General features: G+C 36.3%; 1 protein-coding gene across 10 annotated transcripts; it reads left to right on the top strand.

The window, feature by feature from the left end:
* Positions 1–1,953: 1,953 nt before the first annotated feature.
* Positions 1,954–16,628, top strand: LOC104217887 (kinesin-like protein KIN-6). Of its 10 annotated transcripts, XM_070155385.1 has the most exons (25): positions 1,954–2,483; positions 2,930–3,129; positions 3,331–3,454; positions 3,569–3,663; positions 4,038–4,173; positions 4,422–4,487; positions 4,584–4,646; positions 5,188–5,238; positions 5,391–5,473; positions 5,560–5,674; positions 7,148–7,190; positions 7,310–7,512; positions 7,647–7,856; positions 8,113–8,322; positions 8,868–8,942; positions 9,124–9,298; positions 9,469–9,659; positions 9,908–10,079; positions 10,254–10,444; positions 10,593–10,764; positions 10,855–10,947; positions 11,482–11,672; positions 15,690–15,826; positions 15,911–15,989; positions 16,231–16,628. In XM_070155385.1, exons 1-25 carry the CDS (start codon positions 1,986–1,988, stop codon positions 16,324–16,326), a joined length of 3,669 nt encoding a protein of 1,222 aa, XP_070011486.1. In that variant the 5' UTR covers positions 1,954–1,985; the 3' UTR covers positions 16,327–16,628. The 10 variants fall into 10 exon arrangements, 9 of the variants coding, with proteins under 9 accessions (XP_070011486.1, XP_070011485.1, XP_070011484.1 ...); XR_708866.2 differs by lacking the exon at positions 16,231–16,628 and adding an exon at positions 11,900–11,978 and having other exon boundaries at positions 10,593–10,947; positions 15,911–15,988; XM_070155384.1 differs by having other exon boundaries at positions 9,136–9,298; positions 10,593–10,947.
* The last annotated feature ends 157 nt before the right edge of the window (positions 16,629–16,785 follow it).

The following is a 16,785-nucleotide window of genomic DNA, read 5'->3' as shown; positions in this document are numbered from 1 at the left end:
CTCGCTGTCAAGCCACTTCAGAAGAATACCTCGAGGCCCCAAGGACGTGGAGCCGCGACCGAGTCCCCTCCCTCGGGACTCGTCGAGGCCCGACTCAAAGAAGATGAAGGTCGAGGCTAGAGCAGAAGGGGAAGTTCCCAAGGCACACAGCTAAGTCTGATAGGGCCGGCCTATCCAGGGCCTATGCCGAAGCATCACGTCTAGCCGTCCCATCTCCATACTTTGTAACTAACGCATGTTGCACTATATCCAGGTTCCTCTCCTATATAAAGGGAACCCACACTACTTTGTAAAGGGATGATGTTGCTCCATTTATTTCTCCACAAGATCAATAATATCTCTCTCTTTTCTCTCTAACTTATTCGTCCTTACTAGCTCGAGGCTACTCTTAGCGTTATTGCTTTCATACTTATTCTTCATTTATTGCTTGGTATTGGCCGTAAAGAGCCTTGTTTGATCATACCTTAACTGTTATCCCATTCCCGACTAACTTTGATAGCTAGAGCTCGAGCCAGATATCGACCTCGAAGTCCTTCATCGACCAGTCCGAGGCTCGGGCTGCAAGCTTCTTGGCTTGATTACTGCCCTGCTTTAGCCCGTACTTCTTCGTTAAACCTCATACTCTTAGCATCTATTGCTCTAACAACTAGCATAAAAATAGATCACGTATTTTTAGAGTCTCATTTACAAATTTAATTGTTGTTACCATTTTCACGGTAAATACTTAACATTGTTGAAACGAGTCTTACCCTCATACCTCATAGTGTTGCACCTTCTAGTTATTGTCATTTTGCTTTTGAAAGATTATACATTTTTATATGTCTTTAAATATTTATGTTTCTCCAAAACATAATAAAGATTAACGAAAGTAATTTTTCTAATTTTAATGATATATGTTGTGGTTAAAAAAGTAAATATTTCATTAAAATGTGTACCAACAAAATTAAATAAAAATGGAAAATTTACACAAATATCCCAAATAAGTTTTAGTTTACCAACCTCTAGCCATTAGTCATAGACTTAACCAAAAACTAGCCAAGTGCATATAAAAATTGAAAAACCAAATAAACAAGGTTCTTTCTCTCAAAGAATCACATGCAAAAATCACCTTCCATATTTTTAAGCGTGTTTAGCAACATTAGATGCAAGATAGAAAGGAAATTTTATGGATGAGATAGCAAATAAAGTGATGAATTACAAAAAAAATATATATACAATATTCCAAAAATCTTAGCAAAAAAGGAACTTCTTTAATGAATGTAGTTGAAATTCATTGAAAACATATAGATAAGTCAATATATAGTTTTTATTGAAGATTGGAGGTGATTTGGACTGGTTTTGTATCAAAATTCGTAATTAAATCGAGTTTAAAAAATTCTTCTGCGACACATGTATCAAACATGTAGCACGCATGTATCTCACACACAGGTGTACATGGATATACATGTGATACACAATTGATACAAATATGATACACATATGATACATAGTGTGATACACATATCATTTATTTTCATGTTTAGTTTTTACTTCGAATTTTCAATTCAAACCACCTCAAAATTTCACCAAATCATCGAAAAACTGAGATTCAAGCTCCATAAGATGTGTCCAATCTATTCTAATAACACTCACTAAAAAGAAAGCAAAAAATTGACCTTTGTTTGCAGCAAATAGGTAATTGGATAATATTAGTAATATTTGGCTAATATTAGTAATATTTTATAAATTGACTAATTTTTATAATGAGCTACTTATAAATAGACATAGCTGGTAGTTTCCCAATAAAAATACAAATAGACTGGACCTTTAACTATGGGCTGGTCCATTTAGGAAGTTGGTTGGGCCTAGAAATTCAAAGGTTCTGGTAATTAAAAGCTTACGTCACTCCCTCTAATTCAAATATTTCCGCCCTTTTTGATGTACTAAAAATCTAAAATACACTAGTACTGAACTAGTACTGCTACTACTTTTTATCAAAAGAAGAAATGGAGACGAAATCGCCATGTCCGCCGTACACGGTGACCGTTCGCCGGAACCCTCCCCGGAGAGCAAGACCGACACCATCCTCCGCTGTTCCTACTACGCTTCCCCGATCGCCGCCGCGAAACATCTCTTCATTCCCCATTGAGGATATTCTATCAATAGAAGTCCCTGAAAAACAACTTCTTACAGAGCATCCATCATCATCAGAGAATCTCAAGGTATATCTGAGAGTCCGACCGTTAATTTCTCAACGAGAAACAGCGAAAATAGAAAAAACGGCTGCTGAAATGAAGAAAACAACTAAAAATGCTTGGCCTAAAAACCCTAAGTCCACCAATGCGTTGCCGAAGAAGCTCAAAAAGAGCAATGAAGTCTGTGTGACAGTGAATGATGCACATTCCGTTACCCTATTGCCTCCGCAGAGCTTACAAGACGCCAAACGTATTAAATCAGAAGTTTATGAAGGTTTTTCACATGTCTTCTCGTCACAAGCTTCTCAGGTTATTTTTGCTTATATCTTTAGAATAAAAAAATTTCATTTTCTTTGTATTCTTACTACTCCGTCCGTCCCAATTTATGTGATATTGTTTGACTACACGGAAAGAAAAAAAGCTGTTGAAACTTGTGGTCTAAAAACAAGCTATAGACATTTCATACTTGTGTGACTATAAATCATCTCATCTTGTGTGACTATAAATCATCTCATTAAGGGTAAAATGAAAAATTTAAAGTTGAATTATTTTTAATATTGTAATGTATTCTTTTTGGGACAAACTCAAAAGGAAAGAGTATCACATAATTTGGGATGGAAGTATTAAATCGACACATTTGTGAAAGGAATTATTAGTATTAAGTTGAAATGTATCGAGGATTCACTAGTTTCGGATTTAGAAGCAGCAGCAGTAGTAGTTGCTGTTGTTGATTGATATTGGCATTTTTGTTGCAGAGGGAAGTGTACGAAGATATAGTGAGTCCTTTAGTTGAGGATTTTTTGAAGGGTAAGAGTGGAATGTTAGCTGCATTGGGACCAAGTGGTTCTGGGAAGACTCATACCATCTTTGGCTGTGGAAGGGACCCTGGTATGGTGCCTCTTGCTCTTCGTCGAATTTTATCACAGGAAGAAGGAGAGAAGAAGAAGTCACGAAGGTGCTTTAATTTCTACTGTTTATTGTACTTATAATGTTTGGCTGGATATATTTGTTATTGCAGTTTCCTGGTTCATGAGATTTTGAACTGTCTTAAAACAGTCATTGCATTCTTAACTATGGATAAACAGTTGCAGTTCTATGTAAGTCCTTCAAATGCTGCATTGAATAAACTCTTTTCTTCATGATTTATCACGTGCAGGATATTTTATTTGTCCATGTTTGAGATCTCTTCTGAGAAAGGAAAATCTGAAAAGATATTTGATTTATCACAAGATGGGGCTGATTTATGCATCCAACAATCATCTATTAAAGGCGTGCGAGAGGTTGTCCTTTGAATTGCTGTATAGCTTCTCTTTTTTTTTTTTTTTTTTCAATCTATAACTTGTGTGGTTCAAAGAGATCAAATAATAAGTGTCCACTCTGGTACTTCTGAATAGGCCGTACTTTATGATGCGCAGCAAGCTGAATCGTTAATCGCATGTGGACTTTTAAAACGTGCGACAGCTATGACGAATTCAAACAGTCAATCTAGGTGAGTTGGATATAAATGCTTATGTAGGTCTATGGCTGTTCTTTTGCTTTATGCTGTGGTTTGAAATGATTGAGAAACCTTTGCTAGTGTCTCTCCCTAAATATATCCAGTGTTAGTTGTTTTGGCTTCTTCAAACGCTGGATTTCTTGCTTAAGTGATTTTTTTAATACCAAACTGTAATAGTACTTCTTCTACTACTCAGACTTGAAATGATTGATGGACCATTCACGAGATCTCTATGTTTTTTCTTCTCTGTATTGGCAAGTATGGATCTTTGAAATAATCTCTAGTTTACGGACATAAAGGATATGTTAAGTTTACATAGTCATGTTGCAATTGTAGTTATTATGATGGCAGTTTTAATACCCTTGCAGTCGTTCACAGTGCATCATAAATATCCGCTGTGAATATAAGAGGGCAGATGGAAAAGTTGGTGATAACTCAAACAGTGCTGTGCTGACTATAGTTGACCTTGCTGGAGCTGAGAGGGAAAAGAAAACTGGAAATCAGGTAACAAATTGTCTGTGGTCACTGAAATCATACCATTATGTAGAAGATATTTTGTTGAATTCTAAAAGATCCATTTCCATTAGTATCTTTGATTTTATTGTCTAGACTGTCTAGGTTAGATCTTGATCTTCAGACGCAAGAAGAAGATTGTGACTCTTTCTTAGACCTTAAGTGTTATGTTGCAAATTTGGTGGTTAATGTATTTCTCTGGCTTGCGGCATCTCACTAAAAATATTACTCATGTTTAGGGGGTTAGATTGCTCGAAAGTAATTTTATCAACAACACTTCGATGGTGTTTGGCCTGTGCTTAAAGGTATGTAGCATCAGTCTGGTTTTATGACTTCCGTTTCATTAATGTCGAGGTATGACACTCTTTCTTTGGTCCTAATCTACTGATAGTTCTGTGCAGTCATTACTGGAGCATCAGAAGAACCCCAGAAAACCTATGCAGAAACACTTTCAAAACTCTCTGGTAATGTTTTCCTTAGTTATCCTTCTCTGGCACTTTTCCAGGAAATTTTATTAGTCTATAGTCACTGCTCGTTACCTTTATATTTACTTCTACTTGTTGAAAATAAATCTTTTTTTGCTTCTATGCCAATGTTACCTTACAGAGTTCCTATTAAAACACAGATGATGGTGTAATTAATGTTTCACAGAGTAGAGCTATCAGAATAAATATACTAATATCTTTGGCAAGTATCTTCAGACAAATTTACATTAATAAATAGCTTGAACAAAAATGCGATTGTACTGCTAGATTTGGTTTATTGATATCACTGCACAGTTAACTAGGGACCAACATTACAGGTAAATATGTTCTGTACTGCTCTTTTTTTCTTTTTTTCCCGTTTGAGTCTTTAAGCCCTAAGCCAATGTTGAGGCTGTTTATGAAATGATTTTGTTCGTTGAAGGTGAAATTGCATACTCAGCTCTCGATAGATTTTTTTTTTTTTGTCAGTTAGAAAATCCTTCATTTCCTTAGTAATTTTTCGCGTTCTTCTTTTGCATAGTTGACCAGATACTTACGAGATTATTTGGAAGGGAAGAAGCGGATGGCACTGGTATGCATTTACTTCTGCAGAAATCAATTTAGATATTTAAAACTGTCATTAACTGCTTAAAATATTGGCAGTCCATCAAACTTTTCTGCTCCACAAAAACTGTAGGTTTCTTAACATTGTATCCTTTGTGGCTTTCTATGTCCCTGCTGCAGCTTCTAACTGTAAGACCTGGGGAAGAAGACTACCTTGATACTTCTTTTCTGCTAAGGCAGGCTTCACCATATACAAAAATCAAGTATGACTGCCGTTGTAACAATTGGTTTAGCAATGACCTTTTCTGTAACAAAAATGACCATCTGAATGAAGAACTTGTTGATGTAGGTTTGACATTGTTGAAGAACATGGGATTTTAAAGCACAATAAGAGGCCTGTGCAAACAACGCCTAGCACGGGGAAGCTTAAAAGAATGAAGTTGAGTCGAATTGAAAATTGTGAGGTATATCTTATTTGGACCATTTTTATTTTACATCCTGCACCATAGGCTTTCTGCTTTAATATATGATTCACCAGATGAGATAGTTGTCTAACACAATATTTTCTCCATTTAAGTTGGTGGTGAAAGCTTATTTCTTACTCCCCGACCAAACTTGTATGTTTTAATAGTTTAGGCTTTGACATGCAGATGCATCTCATCCTGTTAATGAAATTATATCCTTTTCCCTTTTAATATCGAGATGAGTAGTGCCTCTATTTACAATCCAATGGCTCTGCTCCTCCACATGGAAGTTGCTTACTGAATTACCGGTTTCAGTTAGTCTCTCAAGATTATCCTTTAACTTTCAACCCAGAAAGAAAAACCAGTCTGGTCCTTTTATGCTTTAAAGTGACTCTTGTAAGATGACATTTATTGACGATGTCTTGGGTCTCAACTTTAAAGAATCAAACAAGCAAAACATTCATACTGGTTGGGAAACAAAAATTTTGTTCTGCTCCCAGGGAATTGGTCTAGTGGCAGGAGCACAACACTGATGTGTGGGTCAGCCGGTTAGGTTCATATCACGGGTTTGAACCCTGCCACGGATAAAAGCCTAGTATTTAAGAGGAGAAGGATAGAAAGCAGACCCATTAATCCACCAGGTTTCAAACCGTAAGCCACTGGCCCTAGGGATTTCTCGATTATGAAAAGATAAGAAACAAAATTTTGTTCGAGTCCTCTTTCATTAGGATGATGTGCATATATTTCCTTAGTCAATTTGCTTTCAAAATTTTGAAAGTCTATTTCTTTCGTTCATTCACCTATTATGGTTAAATATAAAACATTATTAAAAATAGGAGCACTACAATCACAACTCGGGAGTTGTACTGAACTAAATATATTGTTAATTACAGACTTAGAAACAAAATTAAATAAAATGTAATCATTATAGAAGAAGACAAACTTTATTTTTTGAGAATGGCTCGTCATGGAAGAAGACAGACTTGTCAATACCATTAACTACATGTGACTCAAACATAGTTATATATATGTGTATGATGTACTGGGCTATGCTGCTGTTCTGTACCCAAAGTCAGTAATTATGGTTGGGAATCCTTCAGAAGATGTGCCAAATTATCATGAACTGCTAATAATTATTCAAGCAACAGCTTTTAGGCAGCTATTTCTTCTGGTCGTTTTGGTGTAGACAGCGGCGGATGCAGCTTTCGGGTCGCGGGTTCATCTGAACCCAGTACTTTTCATGCACTGTATAAATTTATGTGTAAAAATACAATGAAATTGCAATAAATAGTAGATGTAGACCCATAACTTTTAAATTATAATGGGTTCAATACAAAAAATCTTAAATGTTGAACCCATATAGCTAAAGTCATGGATCCGCCTCTGGGCGTAGATTTTCCTTACCCAACAACTCTCAGCCTTCACAAGATTCATAGCTATTATTTATTCATGTCAACTGTAATTTTCTTGCAGATCAATCAAAGAAGCGATGAATGTCCTAAACTTCCGAATGAAGGTATTCAAGTTCTTTTCTTCTGTCTCTTTCATTCTTTCTTCCATTTTTTTCTGTAGATTGGACCATAAAATCTGTCCAATAGAGGATCGTGTTTAAAGTTAATTGCTTCTGTTGGATAGAAGCTGCTGTGGAAGGAGTGAATGACAGCTTGGCAGACGTTCTTGTTCAGTCTGAGGAGATCATCACTATTGAAGCAAATGAGAGGAATATTCTCAGAGTTGATCACGTGGAATTGGAAAGAAAAGAGAGAAATCATCAGATTCTGCAAAATTTTGGAAAGGCTTTGTGGAAAGTCTTGAAAGAATACAAGAGAAAACTTGAGGTATAGTGTGCTGACAATATATTCTTTGCATAACATTGCTACTATTGGATTTTAATATACTTAAGCATCCATTATTAGGCTTTACCATTTAGGAACTACGTTTGGTAATACTGAGTAGTTGTGTTCATGTAAAGGTGGCTGAAAATGAAATTTGCACCCTCAGAGATTGCTTAAGTAATGAGAAAACTAGATCCACTGAACTAGAGAATCAACTGAGGGATTGGCAAAGTAACTGCTGCTGCAGGAAAGGAGTTTCAAGTGAGGAATCCTCCAGAGAAGAGGATGAATTCAGAGGAAAAGGTTCATTAGATTGTGAGGCGCGTCAATCCACTGATCAGAATGAGGTACATGAGCAAGAGTCATTTTGGAGATGTATTTTTGGTATTGTCTATTACTTGCGTTTTTCTTGTCCACCTTTTTTAGGTTGGTTCTTCTCTTCCATTTCATGATGAGATCTTGAAGTAGACAGAGAGTGGTTTTTCTTAACTATATACTTTTTGCTTAAAGTTTTCTTAACTAATGTCCTCAAGGGTTCATTCTTGGGCTCTACCATTTAGGAACTATAATTGTTTATACTAAATAGTAGCTTTTACGTAACAGGTGGATGAAAATGAAACCTGCACTCCTAGACACTGCATGATCATCGAGAAAACAAGATGGGCTGAACTAGAGAATGAACTGATGGATTGGCAAAGTAACTGCTGCTGCAGGAAGGGGGTTTCAAGTGAGGTTTCCTTCAGAGAAGTGGATGAACTCAGAAGAAAAAGTTCTTTAGATCTTGAGGATCATCAATCTATTGGCTGCAACGAGGTAAATAAGCAAGGATCATCTTGGAGAATATATTTTTGAATTCTTTAATACCTATCTCTTTCTTGTTTTCCACCATACATCTAATCTGGTTCTTTCTCTTCCATTTCATGACGAGATTAGAAGTAGATTGAGAGTGGTTTTCTTTCATCCATTTGATAATTGGTAGTTACATGAGAAACTACTTTCTCCTTTTGTGTGTGTGTGTGTGTGTGGGGGGGGGGGGTCATGGTGGTTGTTGGCTTGTACAGAGTAATAAAATGGAAGATTGAATTGTTTAGCTGTTTGAAATTTGAATTACTTTTTTTCTGGTGCCCTAATGAAGCTGTGTAATTTGTCTTCACATCTTTGTGGAAAAAGTAAGGTAGAAAAGCTGCTTGAGACTGAAAGCATTTTTTCCATATACACTGTCAAAAAGAATTACTCTATTTCGTGTTTCTTACTTTTTTCCTTTTACAACTTTCATCTCTTTCAACTTGAAATCTGGTATTCTCTTTCTTTTTGTTGGAAGAAGGCTGCTTATTTTGTGGTTATAATTATCTTTTTAGGTGACATCTGAAGCTTATTCTTGTCATTTGGAAGGATCTGCGCATGCGAGAAATGATGAGCGGCTTGACTCCACTGTAAGACATTCTTTTCCTTTCTTCTGGTCTTTTCTTTCTGAGAACACTTTTGGCCTCCTAAAGATATTTGTTCTTCTAAATAATTAGTTAATTAATTTTCATTGTTTAATGAAATTATGGATATGTAAACCCTGGAATGACATTCTTTATATGATATAACTGTGAGGATAATTTGTTATAGATTGCACAGCAGCTCGAAAGTTCTATTGAAGATGCTACTGGTGTTGAAGATCTGATGAAACCAAATGAAATGAAAGCAGAGATTACACAGTTGAATGGCATAGCAACTGCTGTATTAAGCGGGTCACACTCTTGCACTAATCAGGAGTACGAGCAAGAAGAAGAAAGTTCTGGTAGTAGTAGAATTCTGAATCCTATTCATTTTCAAAAGTACTTCTATAAAAATCTTTCTGACATACTACTCTTTTTCATCTGTACCATATCTCTTAAGGATCTTCTCTTTGTTGCACCCTTTTGATGTTTGACTCAAGTGCACTAATTACCAATCTTCGTTTTGCCTGTGGAGATTCTGTAGTCCGCACTTCCAAAGCGACTTTCATAAACAGAGACGAGAACAACCTGTTGGAAGAGGACCGCACGCTTTTTGATTCAGTACTTCCAGAATGTACAGTCAACTCTTCTGAGTCATCTCTCCTCGTTGAAAATAACAGCTCTTTTCCAGTGGTGGAGGACCAAACACAAAATGAAGAGGACAAGGTCATCTCAGTTATATTATTAGTACACCACACCTTTATTCTAAATTTCTATTTCGAAAGTAATTCACATTTTGTATCCTTTATGCTAATTATCACTGATGCTTATGTTTAGCCTAAAATGCATTAGTTCTAACAATGCAATGTTCTCGAGCTATTATTCATGTTCCTCAAGAATAGCAGTACATTAAAATTAATGTTCTTGGATAGATATCTTTGCTGTGTAACAGCGACTAATTTGACCTGTTATAGACTGCTAAGACGCTCAAAAGTTCTTGTGAAGATGCTACTGGTGTTGAAGATCTGAAGATTCCAGATGGAATGAAAGCAGAGAGTGCAGATTTGAATGGCAAAGCAAATGCTTTGTTAAGTGGGTCACCCTCTTGCCCTGATCAGGAGTACGAGCGAGAAGAGAATTTTTTTGGTAATAGTGAAATTCTGAATCTCCTATTCCTATTCAACAGTAATTGTATAAAAATCTTTCTGATACTACTCTCTGTGATCTCTACCATATCTCTTAACATTCTTCTGCTTCTCACATCCTCTTTGATGTTTGACTCAAGTGCACTAATTACCAATCTCTGTTTCATGTGCGGAGATTCTGTAGTAAGCACTTCCCAAGCCACTTCCATAAACAGAGACGAGACCAGCCTGCTGGAAGAGGACCACACGCTTTTTGATTCCGTACTTCCTGAATATACAGTCAACTCTTCTGAGTCATCTCTCTTCATTGAAAATAACCGCTCTTTTCCAGTGGTGGAGGACCAAACACAAAACAAAGAGGATAAGGTCAGTTCAGTTATGTTATTAGTCACACACCTTTATTCTAAATTTCTATTCCACAAGTAATTCACATTTTGTATCCTTTATGCTAATTATCACTCATGCTTATGTTTAATCTGAAATGCTTTAGTTCTAACAATGCAATCTGTTATAGACTGCTCAGCAGCTCGAAAGTTCTATTGGAGATGCTACTGGTGTTGAAGATCTGATGAAACCAAATGAAATGAAAGCAGAGATTACACGTTTGAATGGCAAAGCAACTGCTGTATTAAGTGGGTCACGCTCTTGTACTGATCAGGAGGACGGGCAAGAAATGGAAAGCTCTGGTAATAGTAAAGTTCTGAATCCTATTGGTGTTGAAGATCTAAATCCTACCGGCGTTCAAGATCTGATGAAACCAAATGAAATGAAAGCAGAGATTACACGTTTGAATGGCAAAGCAACTGCTATATTAAGTGGGTCACGCTCTTGTACTGATCAGAAGGACGGGCAAGAAATGGAAAGTTCTGGTAATAGTAAAGTTCTGAATCCTATTCATCTTCAATAGTACTTGTAAAAAAATCTTTTTGATACTACCTCTCCTCTCTTTGATCTGTACCATATCTATTACTCCCTCCGCCCCATTTTATATGGCTATGTTTGACTGGGAAAGTTGTTTAAAAAGACTTTTGAAACTTTTAGTTTAAAAAATGTCCTAGAAATTTGTATGGCTATAAAATCACGTGTTATAGGTAAAGTGGGAAGTTTAAAGTTAATTTGTTTCCAAATATAAAAATATTTCATTCTGTTTGGGACAAAGGGTTGTTCAAGTGATAAGCATCTCCACCTCCAACCTTAAGGTTGCGGGTTCGAGTCACCAAGAGAGCAAAGTGGGAAGCTCCTAGCGAGGGGTAAAAAAGATATCATTCCGTTTGCGATAGATTAAAAAGGAAAGTGTGTCACGTAAAAATGGGACAGCATGAGTAACATTCTTCTGTTTGTCACATCCTCTTTGATGTTTGACTCGAGTGCACTAATTGCCAATCTCTGTTTCATGTGTGGAGATTTTGTAGTCTGCACTTCCCAAGCAACTTTCATAAACGAAGATGAGGCCAGCCCGTTCGAAGAGGATCATGCGCTTTTTGATTCAGTACTTCCAGAATGTACAGTCAACTCTTCTGAGTCATCTGTCGTCGTTGAATATAACAACTCTTTTGCAGTGGTGGAGAACCAAACACAAAGTGAAGAGGACAAGGTCAGTTCAGTTATATTATTTGTCAAACCACACCTTTATTCTAAATTTCTATTTCACAAGTAATTCACATGTTGTATCCTTTATGGTAGTTATCACTCCTGCTTATGTTTAATATTAAAATGCATTAGTTCTAACAGTGCATGTTCTCAAGCTAGTATTTATGTTATTCAAGAATAACAGTAAATTAAAATTAATGTTGTTGGTTTGATGTCTTTGCTGTGTAACAGCGACTAATTTGCCTCCCCTTACCAGTATATGCATGGAAGATATTTTCGAGATTTTTCTTCTGCTCCATTTATCAGAAAGGTGTAATAATTTTGCTGTTATTTTTTTATCCTCATCAAGTTATTTTACATTGCTTAATGGATTAGTTATTTAAATGGAACTTGCAGCTTATTTGATTTTTGCCACCCTTCATTTCTATCTTGTTACTATTACTCAAATTTTAAACTATATAAGACAATAGAACAGATTACCAGCATCCTACCAAAGTGCATGTTAAATCAATGATGTTGCTATTAGTGTTTAAGCATGGCCTCGTTGGTTGCAGTATTTGTTGTGAAATTTCATAAAATGTAGCTTTATCTTTTCCACGTTCTACAACCAATATTTTTCCTAAAATTTGACATCTTAAAAGTCCCTTCGCTATGAATTCGAAATATGGAAAGAAAGTCTACTATTCTTTAGTTGTTAGAACTCTCTTGAGCCTCTAAGCTTTGTACGGACTATTGATTCTTGCATCCCTTTTCTTTCCATAATATATTTACTGGTTGGCAGTTACGAATACCTTGAGAATCCAGTATCACCAGAATTGCAATTTGTTAGTGTTAAAGAAATTGAACTTGAACCTAACTCAACCCCAAAAACTAGCTCAAGTGGTGAGGATTGCCCACGCCATTAAAAGAGACCAGCCATTCCTTATAGTGCCAATGTGGGACACTTCAACACCCCCTCTCATGCACGGGGCTAGACATCTGGAGCGTGGACAATTCGATATGAGGACTCAACATTGGGAAACGAGAATTAGGATGGGTCCTGCTCTGATACCATGTTAAAAAATGGACATTGGGCCTAACTCAACCTCAAAAACTAACTCAAGAGGTGAGGATTGTCCAACCATATAAAGAGTCCGCCCGTCCCTTATAAAGCCGATGTGTGACTCTTCAACAGTTAGTGTAGAGAGATGTGAGTACTGCTAATAATTACTTAAGGAAAGAAGAAGTGCTTCACGCCAAGCTACAACTGTCTTTCCTTAAGGCTAAATTCCACGTCAAATGGCTTTAGTGCTAGTAGATTTTGCAAAAATGCATTACGATGTAAAAAACCCAAAAGTGACAAAGGAGTTGGAACTTTTAGCATTTGACGAGAAGATCAAAGTGTCTACCCTGCAAAAGAAATTCGTTAGATCATTGGTTTCAGTATAAAAAATCTGTAAGAACTGCGGAGTACGATGATCGTTGCATTAGTTTTTTGATAAAATCCAGGTAGAACCACACCCCATAAGCTAACTATTGAGTTGAGAGAGTTCATGACTATATAAACCCCACATCAGCATATTACAATACCGATGTGGGACTCAAGTCTCATACATTGCAATGGAACATAACAAATCACCATGTTCCACATTCATCGTCCTCGACGGTTAGATATGTGCTAGACATTTTTAGTCTTGAGCGGCAATACCAGTGTCACCATCGATGACATGATGGACACGGAGGATGGTGGGTGGCTCTGATATAATTGATACAACCTAGGGAGAACCTAAACCTGTTAATCGGGCCGGGCAGACCCGTTTTCAACCCGATTCAACCCGGCACTGTAGCATATAGGGCGGGCTGGTAGGGGGACCGGGTTTTGGACGAACACGTTCAGCTTAACGGGGCACCTAACCCGTCATCCGTTAACGGGTTGTTAACGGCAGCCCGTTAGCAGCTCGGTTACCGTTGGAATTTTTTTTAAAAAAATTAATTGGACCGTTCCCAACGGTCAAATTGAGAAATGACCATTGGGGAACGGCTAGATTTTGCAAAAATGGCCATTTCGGCCACCCCATTAAAAATATAGCCCTCCCACCCCTAATAATTGAAAAATTACATTTTTAACCTTTTAAAATCTATAAATAGCCCCCCTTCTTCTTCATTTTTTCTCACAATTCACTCTCTTACTACTCTAATTCTCTCTCAAGTCTCTCTTGATATTATAGTTCTTAAATTCTCAAATTCTCAATTATTTATTATTTCAAGTTCATCAATTATTTAGTTTAGCCATTACAAAATTATTATTATCAAATATCAAGTATTCAAGTGAAGTGTGGTATCAAGTATTCAAGTATAAAGTATCAACTATCAAGTTTCGGTCTATCAATTGAATTAGTGCGGCATCCGGAATCCCGATACACTCGTTCCATCTCTTTCTCTTATTTGGCGTACACTTATTTTATTATTTAGAATTATTAATTTAATTTCTTATTTTAATTTACATAATGGATTTATTTAGAGCGGCCAAAAAAGCGTGCACTAGTAGAGGTGGTAGTAAGAAAACTTCCAAAAGAACAAGAGGTGGTGTTGGTTCTTCTAGTAGCTTTACACATATTTCTGAAAGTTCACCTGAAAATTTAAATGTAGATTATGAGCGAATGCAAGAAAATTTTGGTATAGATGATGATTTGGATGATATGTTAGATGATATTCAATCACCCGATAATCTTGAAACACCACCACCTACACCTGGTAATGCTAGTCAAACTCAAAATGTTAAGGGTGCTTCAGAGATTGGATAAGATCAGAACGGCGAAATCAAGGGCGTGACGAGATAGACGAAGAGGCGGACCAAGAAATTGGAGATATAATGGTTTATGGTTCCGATTCAACCAATGCCGGAAACCAAGAACCTCATGTTGACATGGAAGAACTTACAAAAATGATGCAAAGCATGTGATGTACTATTTCTTATTTTTTATAATTATTGTAAACTTTTAATTTGCAAGTTCAAAAATAAAAAAATCAAAAAAGAACTTGCAAATTAATTTGAAGTATTAAAAATATAAAATGAAAGCCTTCGGAGTTTGTTCCTTACATATTGCCTATTGGTCTTATTAAATAATTTTTTGTAGCCACTTACTTTCAAATTTTCAATTTTATAATTTTAAAATACAAATTTCAAATTTAAACTTTAAACTTTAAACTTCAAAGTTTAATTCTAACTGCAAATACTTAACTATCAATAACATTGAATAAGAAAAATAAAATTTAATTTTTAAAAAAAAAACTGCGGCCCGCCCGAACACGTACGGGCCCTAAAAAACCTGAAATTTTCCAACCCGCCAGCAGCCCGTTTTCCCAGCCCGCCCGCTAACCGAACATGCAGGGGGTTTTCCCGTTCAGCCCGTCCCAGCCCGCCTGATAAACACCTATAGGAGAACCACACCCTTCAAAGCTAGTTATTAAGGTGGAGAGCCCAAAGCTATATAAAACCCACATCATCACATTACAATACCGATGTGGAATTCAAATCCTCATACCTTGCAATTGACCATAATTTTTTTCTATCATTATTTTTCTGTTCAATAACTGGCTTTTAATAAACCAAGAAATCGTGTCTGTTTGCAATAGATATGTCCTTAAATTCAGACACCATGTTTGCTCATAATTTCGGTTATTATTAACTACATTAGTTTTGTCTGAATCTAAAAATATATATTTCAATATTAAATTAAACAGTATGAAAACATGGTAGCTTAGTTTAAGATAAGCCTTCTGAATATATTTGAGAATAAGATAGTTTATTCTAAAGAAAACCGTCTTACTGTAGAACAAATATATAGATAAGTACTTATTGCAACTCGTCTTCCTTAGAGAAGCCTATACATTAATTCTATGATTTCTTGAGGAAGCAAGGGCCAGCTTTACAAAGTGGCCTAAAATACTGTCAGTGTCACCTGTTTCATCTGAACTGTTTTGAAGTTTATATCTTCAGAGCTCTTCCGAAATAATATAGGTATTTTCTTATATGATTCAGAAACCATTGGGTCCATCGACAATGTTAATGCCCGAGGAAGTTGTACATGCTCTAGGATGCCATGATAACAACACACCTGAAGCAGTTACCAAACATGGTTCCTGCACTAAACTTCAGAATGCAGATAGGCCAAAAAGGTATGTCACGTGCTTAGTTTGCTTACATCAGCTCCTAATAGTATTGTCTGCTGCTTATTCATCTTCATTCAATAATTTATCCAGGAGACTTCTACCAGTTTCGTCTATCTTATTAAAAGATATAGGCAATATAGACTTCAAGGACGAGAATGAGAAACCAAAGGTGAATTCCTGGTGCTTATCATTTTCGGTTTTTGTTGCAGCCACTGTTGTCATTGCTTTCCTTTTCCTTTTATTAACCATTATCTGTATCCAATTTTAAATAATTCAACTTAGTGTCTCCATGTTTGGTAGGATGCATAAATTTTCATGATGGAATTCCTTTCCCCCGGTTTGAGATGCAATATTTCTACTTCAAGCTCTTTTGTTGTACAAACACATTTGACTTAAACAACTTATTGCAGGGAGTCAAGGCAGAAAAGAAAGGAGCTTCTCGTAAGAACAGAACTCAGGGCAGCACTTCGCTTATTCGTTTGCTCAAGGATAATCTTGGTATCTAGTTCATTATGGACTGCATTCAAGGTTTCCTCTGCAATAAACGACACTGTTCTAGGGTGTAAATTTGATATTGTATATAAGGTCATTCAAATCCTTTTGATGACTCTCAGTTGCTTTTTGTGCCTCACAAACATCATCTTTGAGTAAGCTGGCTAGACTTTTTCCTTTTGGGAAGAGGCCTAACTCCTCAAAATGCTACTCTGATTATTTTGAAAGCTTGTGAGCTTCTCCGAGGATTGTATCTAACGAATTTGAAAAGAACAAGACCAAGCATGGTAATGTAAATAGCCTTTGCTTCTTCTAAGTCCACGTGATTTTAAATCTGTTTTTTTGTCCCAGAATTATTTTATATTCAAGTATTTACGGATAACAAGGTTCATATATGTTCTACGTGGACAATATATTACTTTGGGATAACATTTTCTGCATTATTTCTAGTGTTTGTTTGGTGATATTTTGTT

Source organism: Nicotiana sylvestris, chromosome 8 (assembly GCF_000393655.2).
Source record: "Nicotiana sylvestris chromosome 8, ASM39365v2, whole genome shotgun sequence".
In the NCBI taxonomy this organism is placed as follows: Eukaryota; Viridiplantae; Streptophyta; class Magnoliopsida; order Solanales; family Solanaceae; genus Nicotiana; species Nicotiana sylvestris.
Note: the sequence above shows the minus strand (reverse complement) of the source record. Positions and strands in the feature narration are given on the sequence as shown.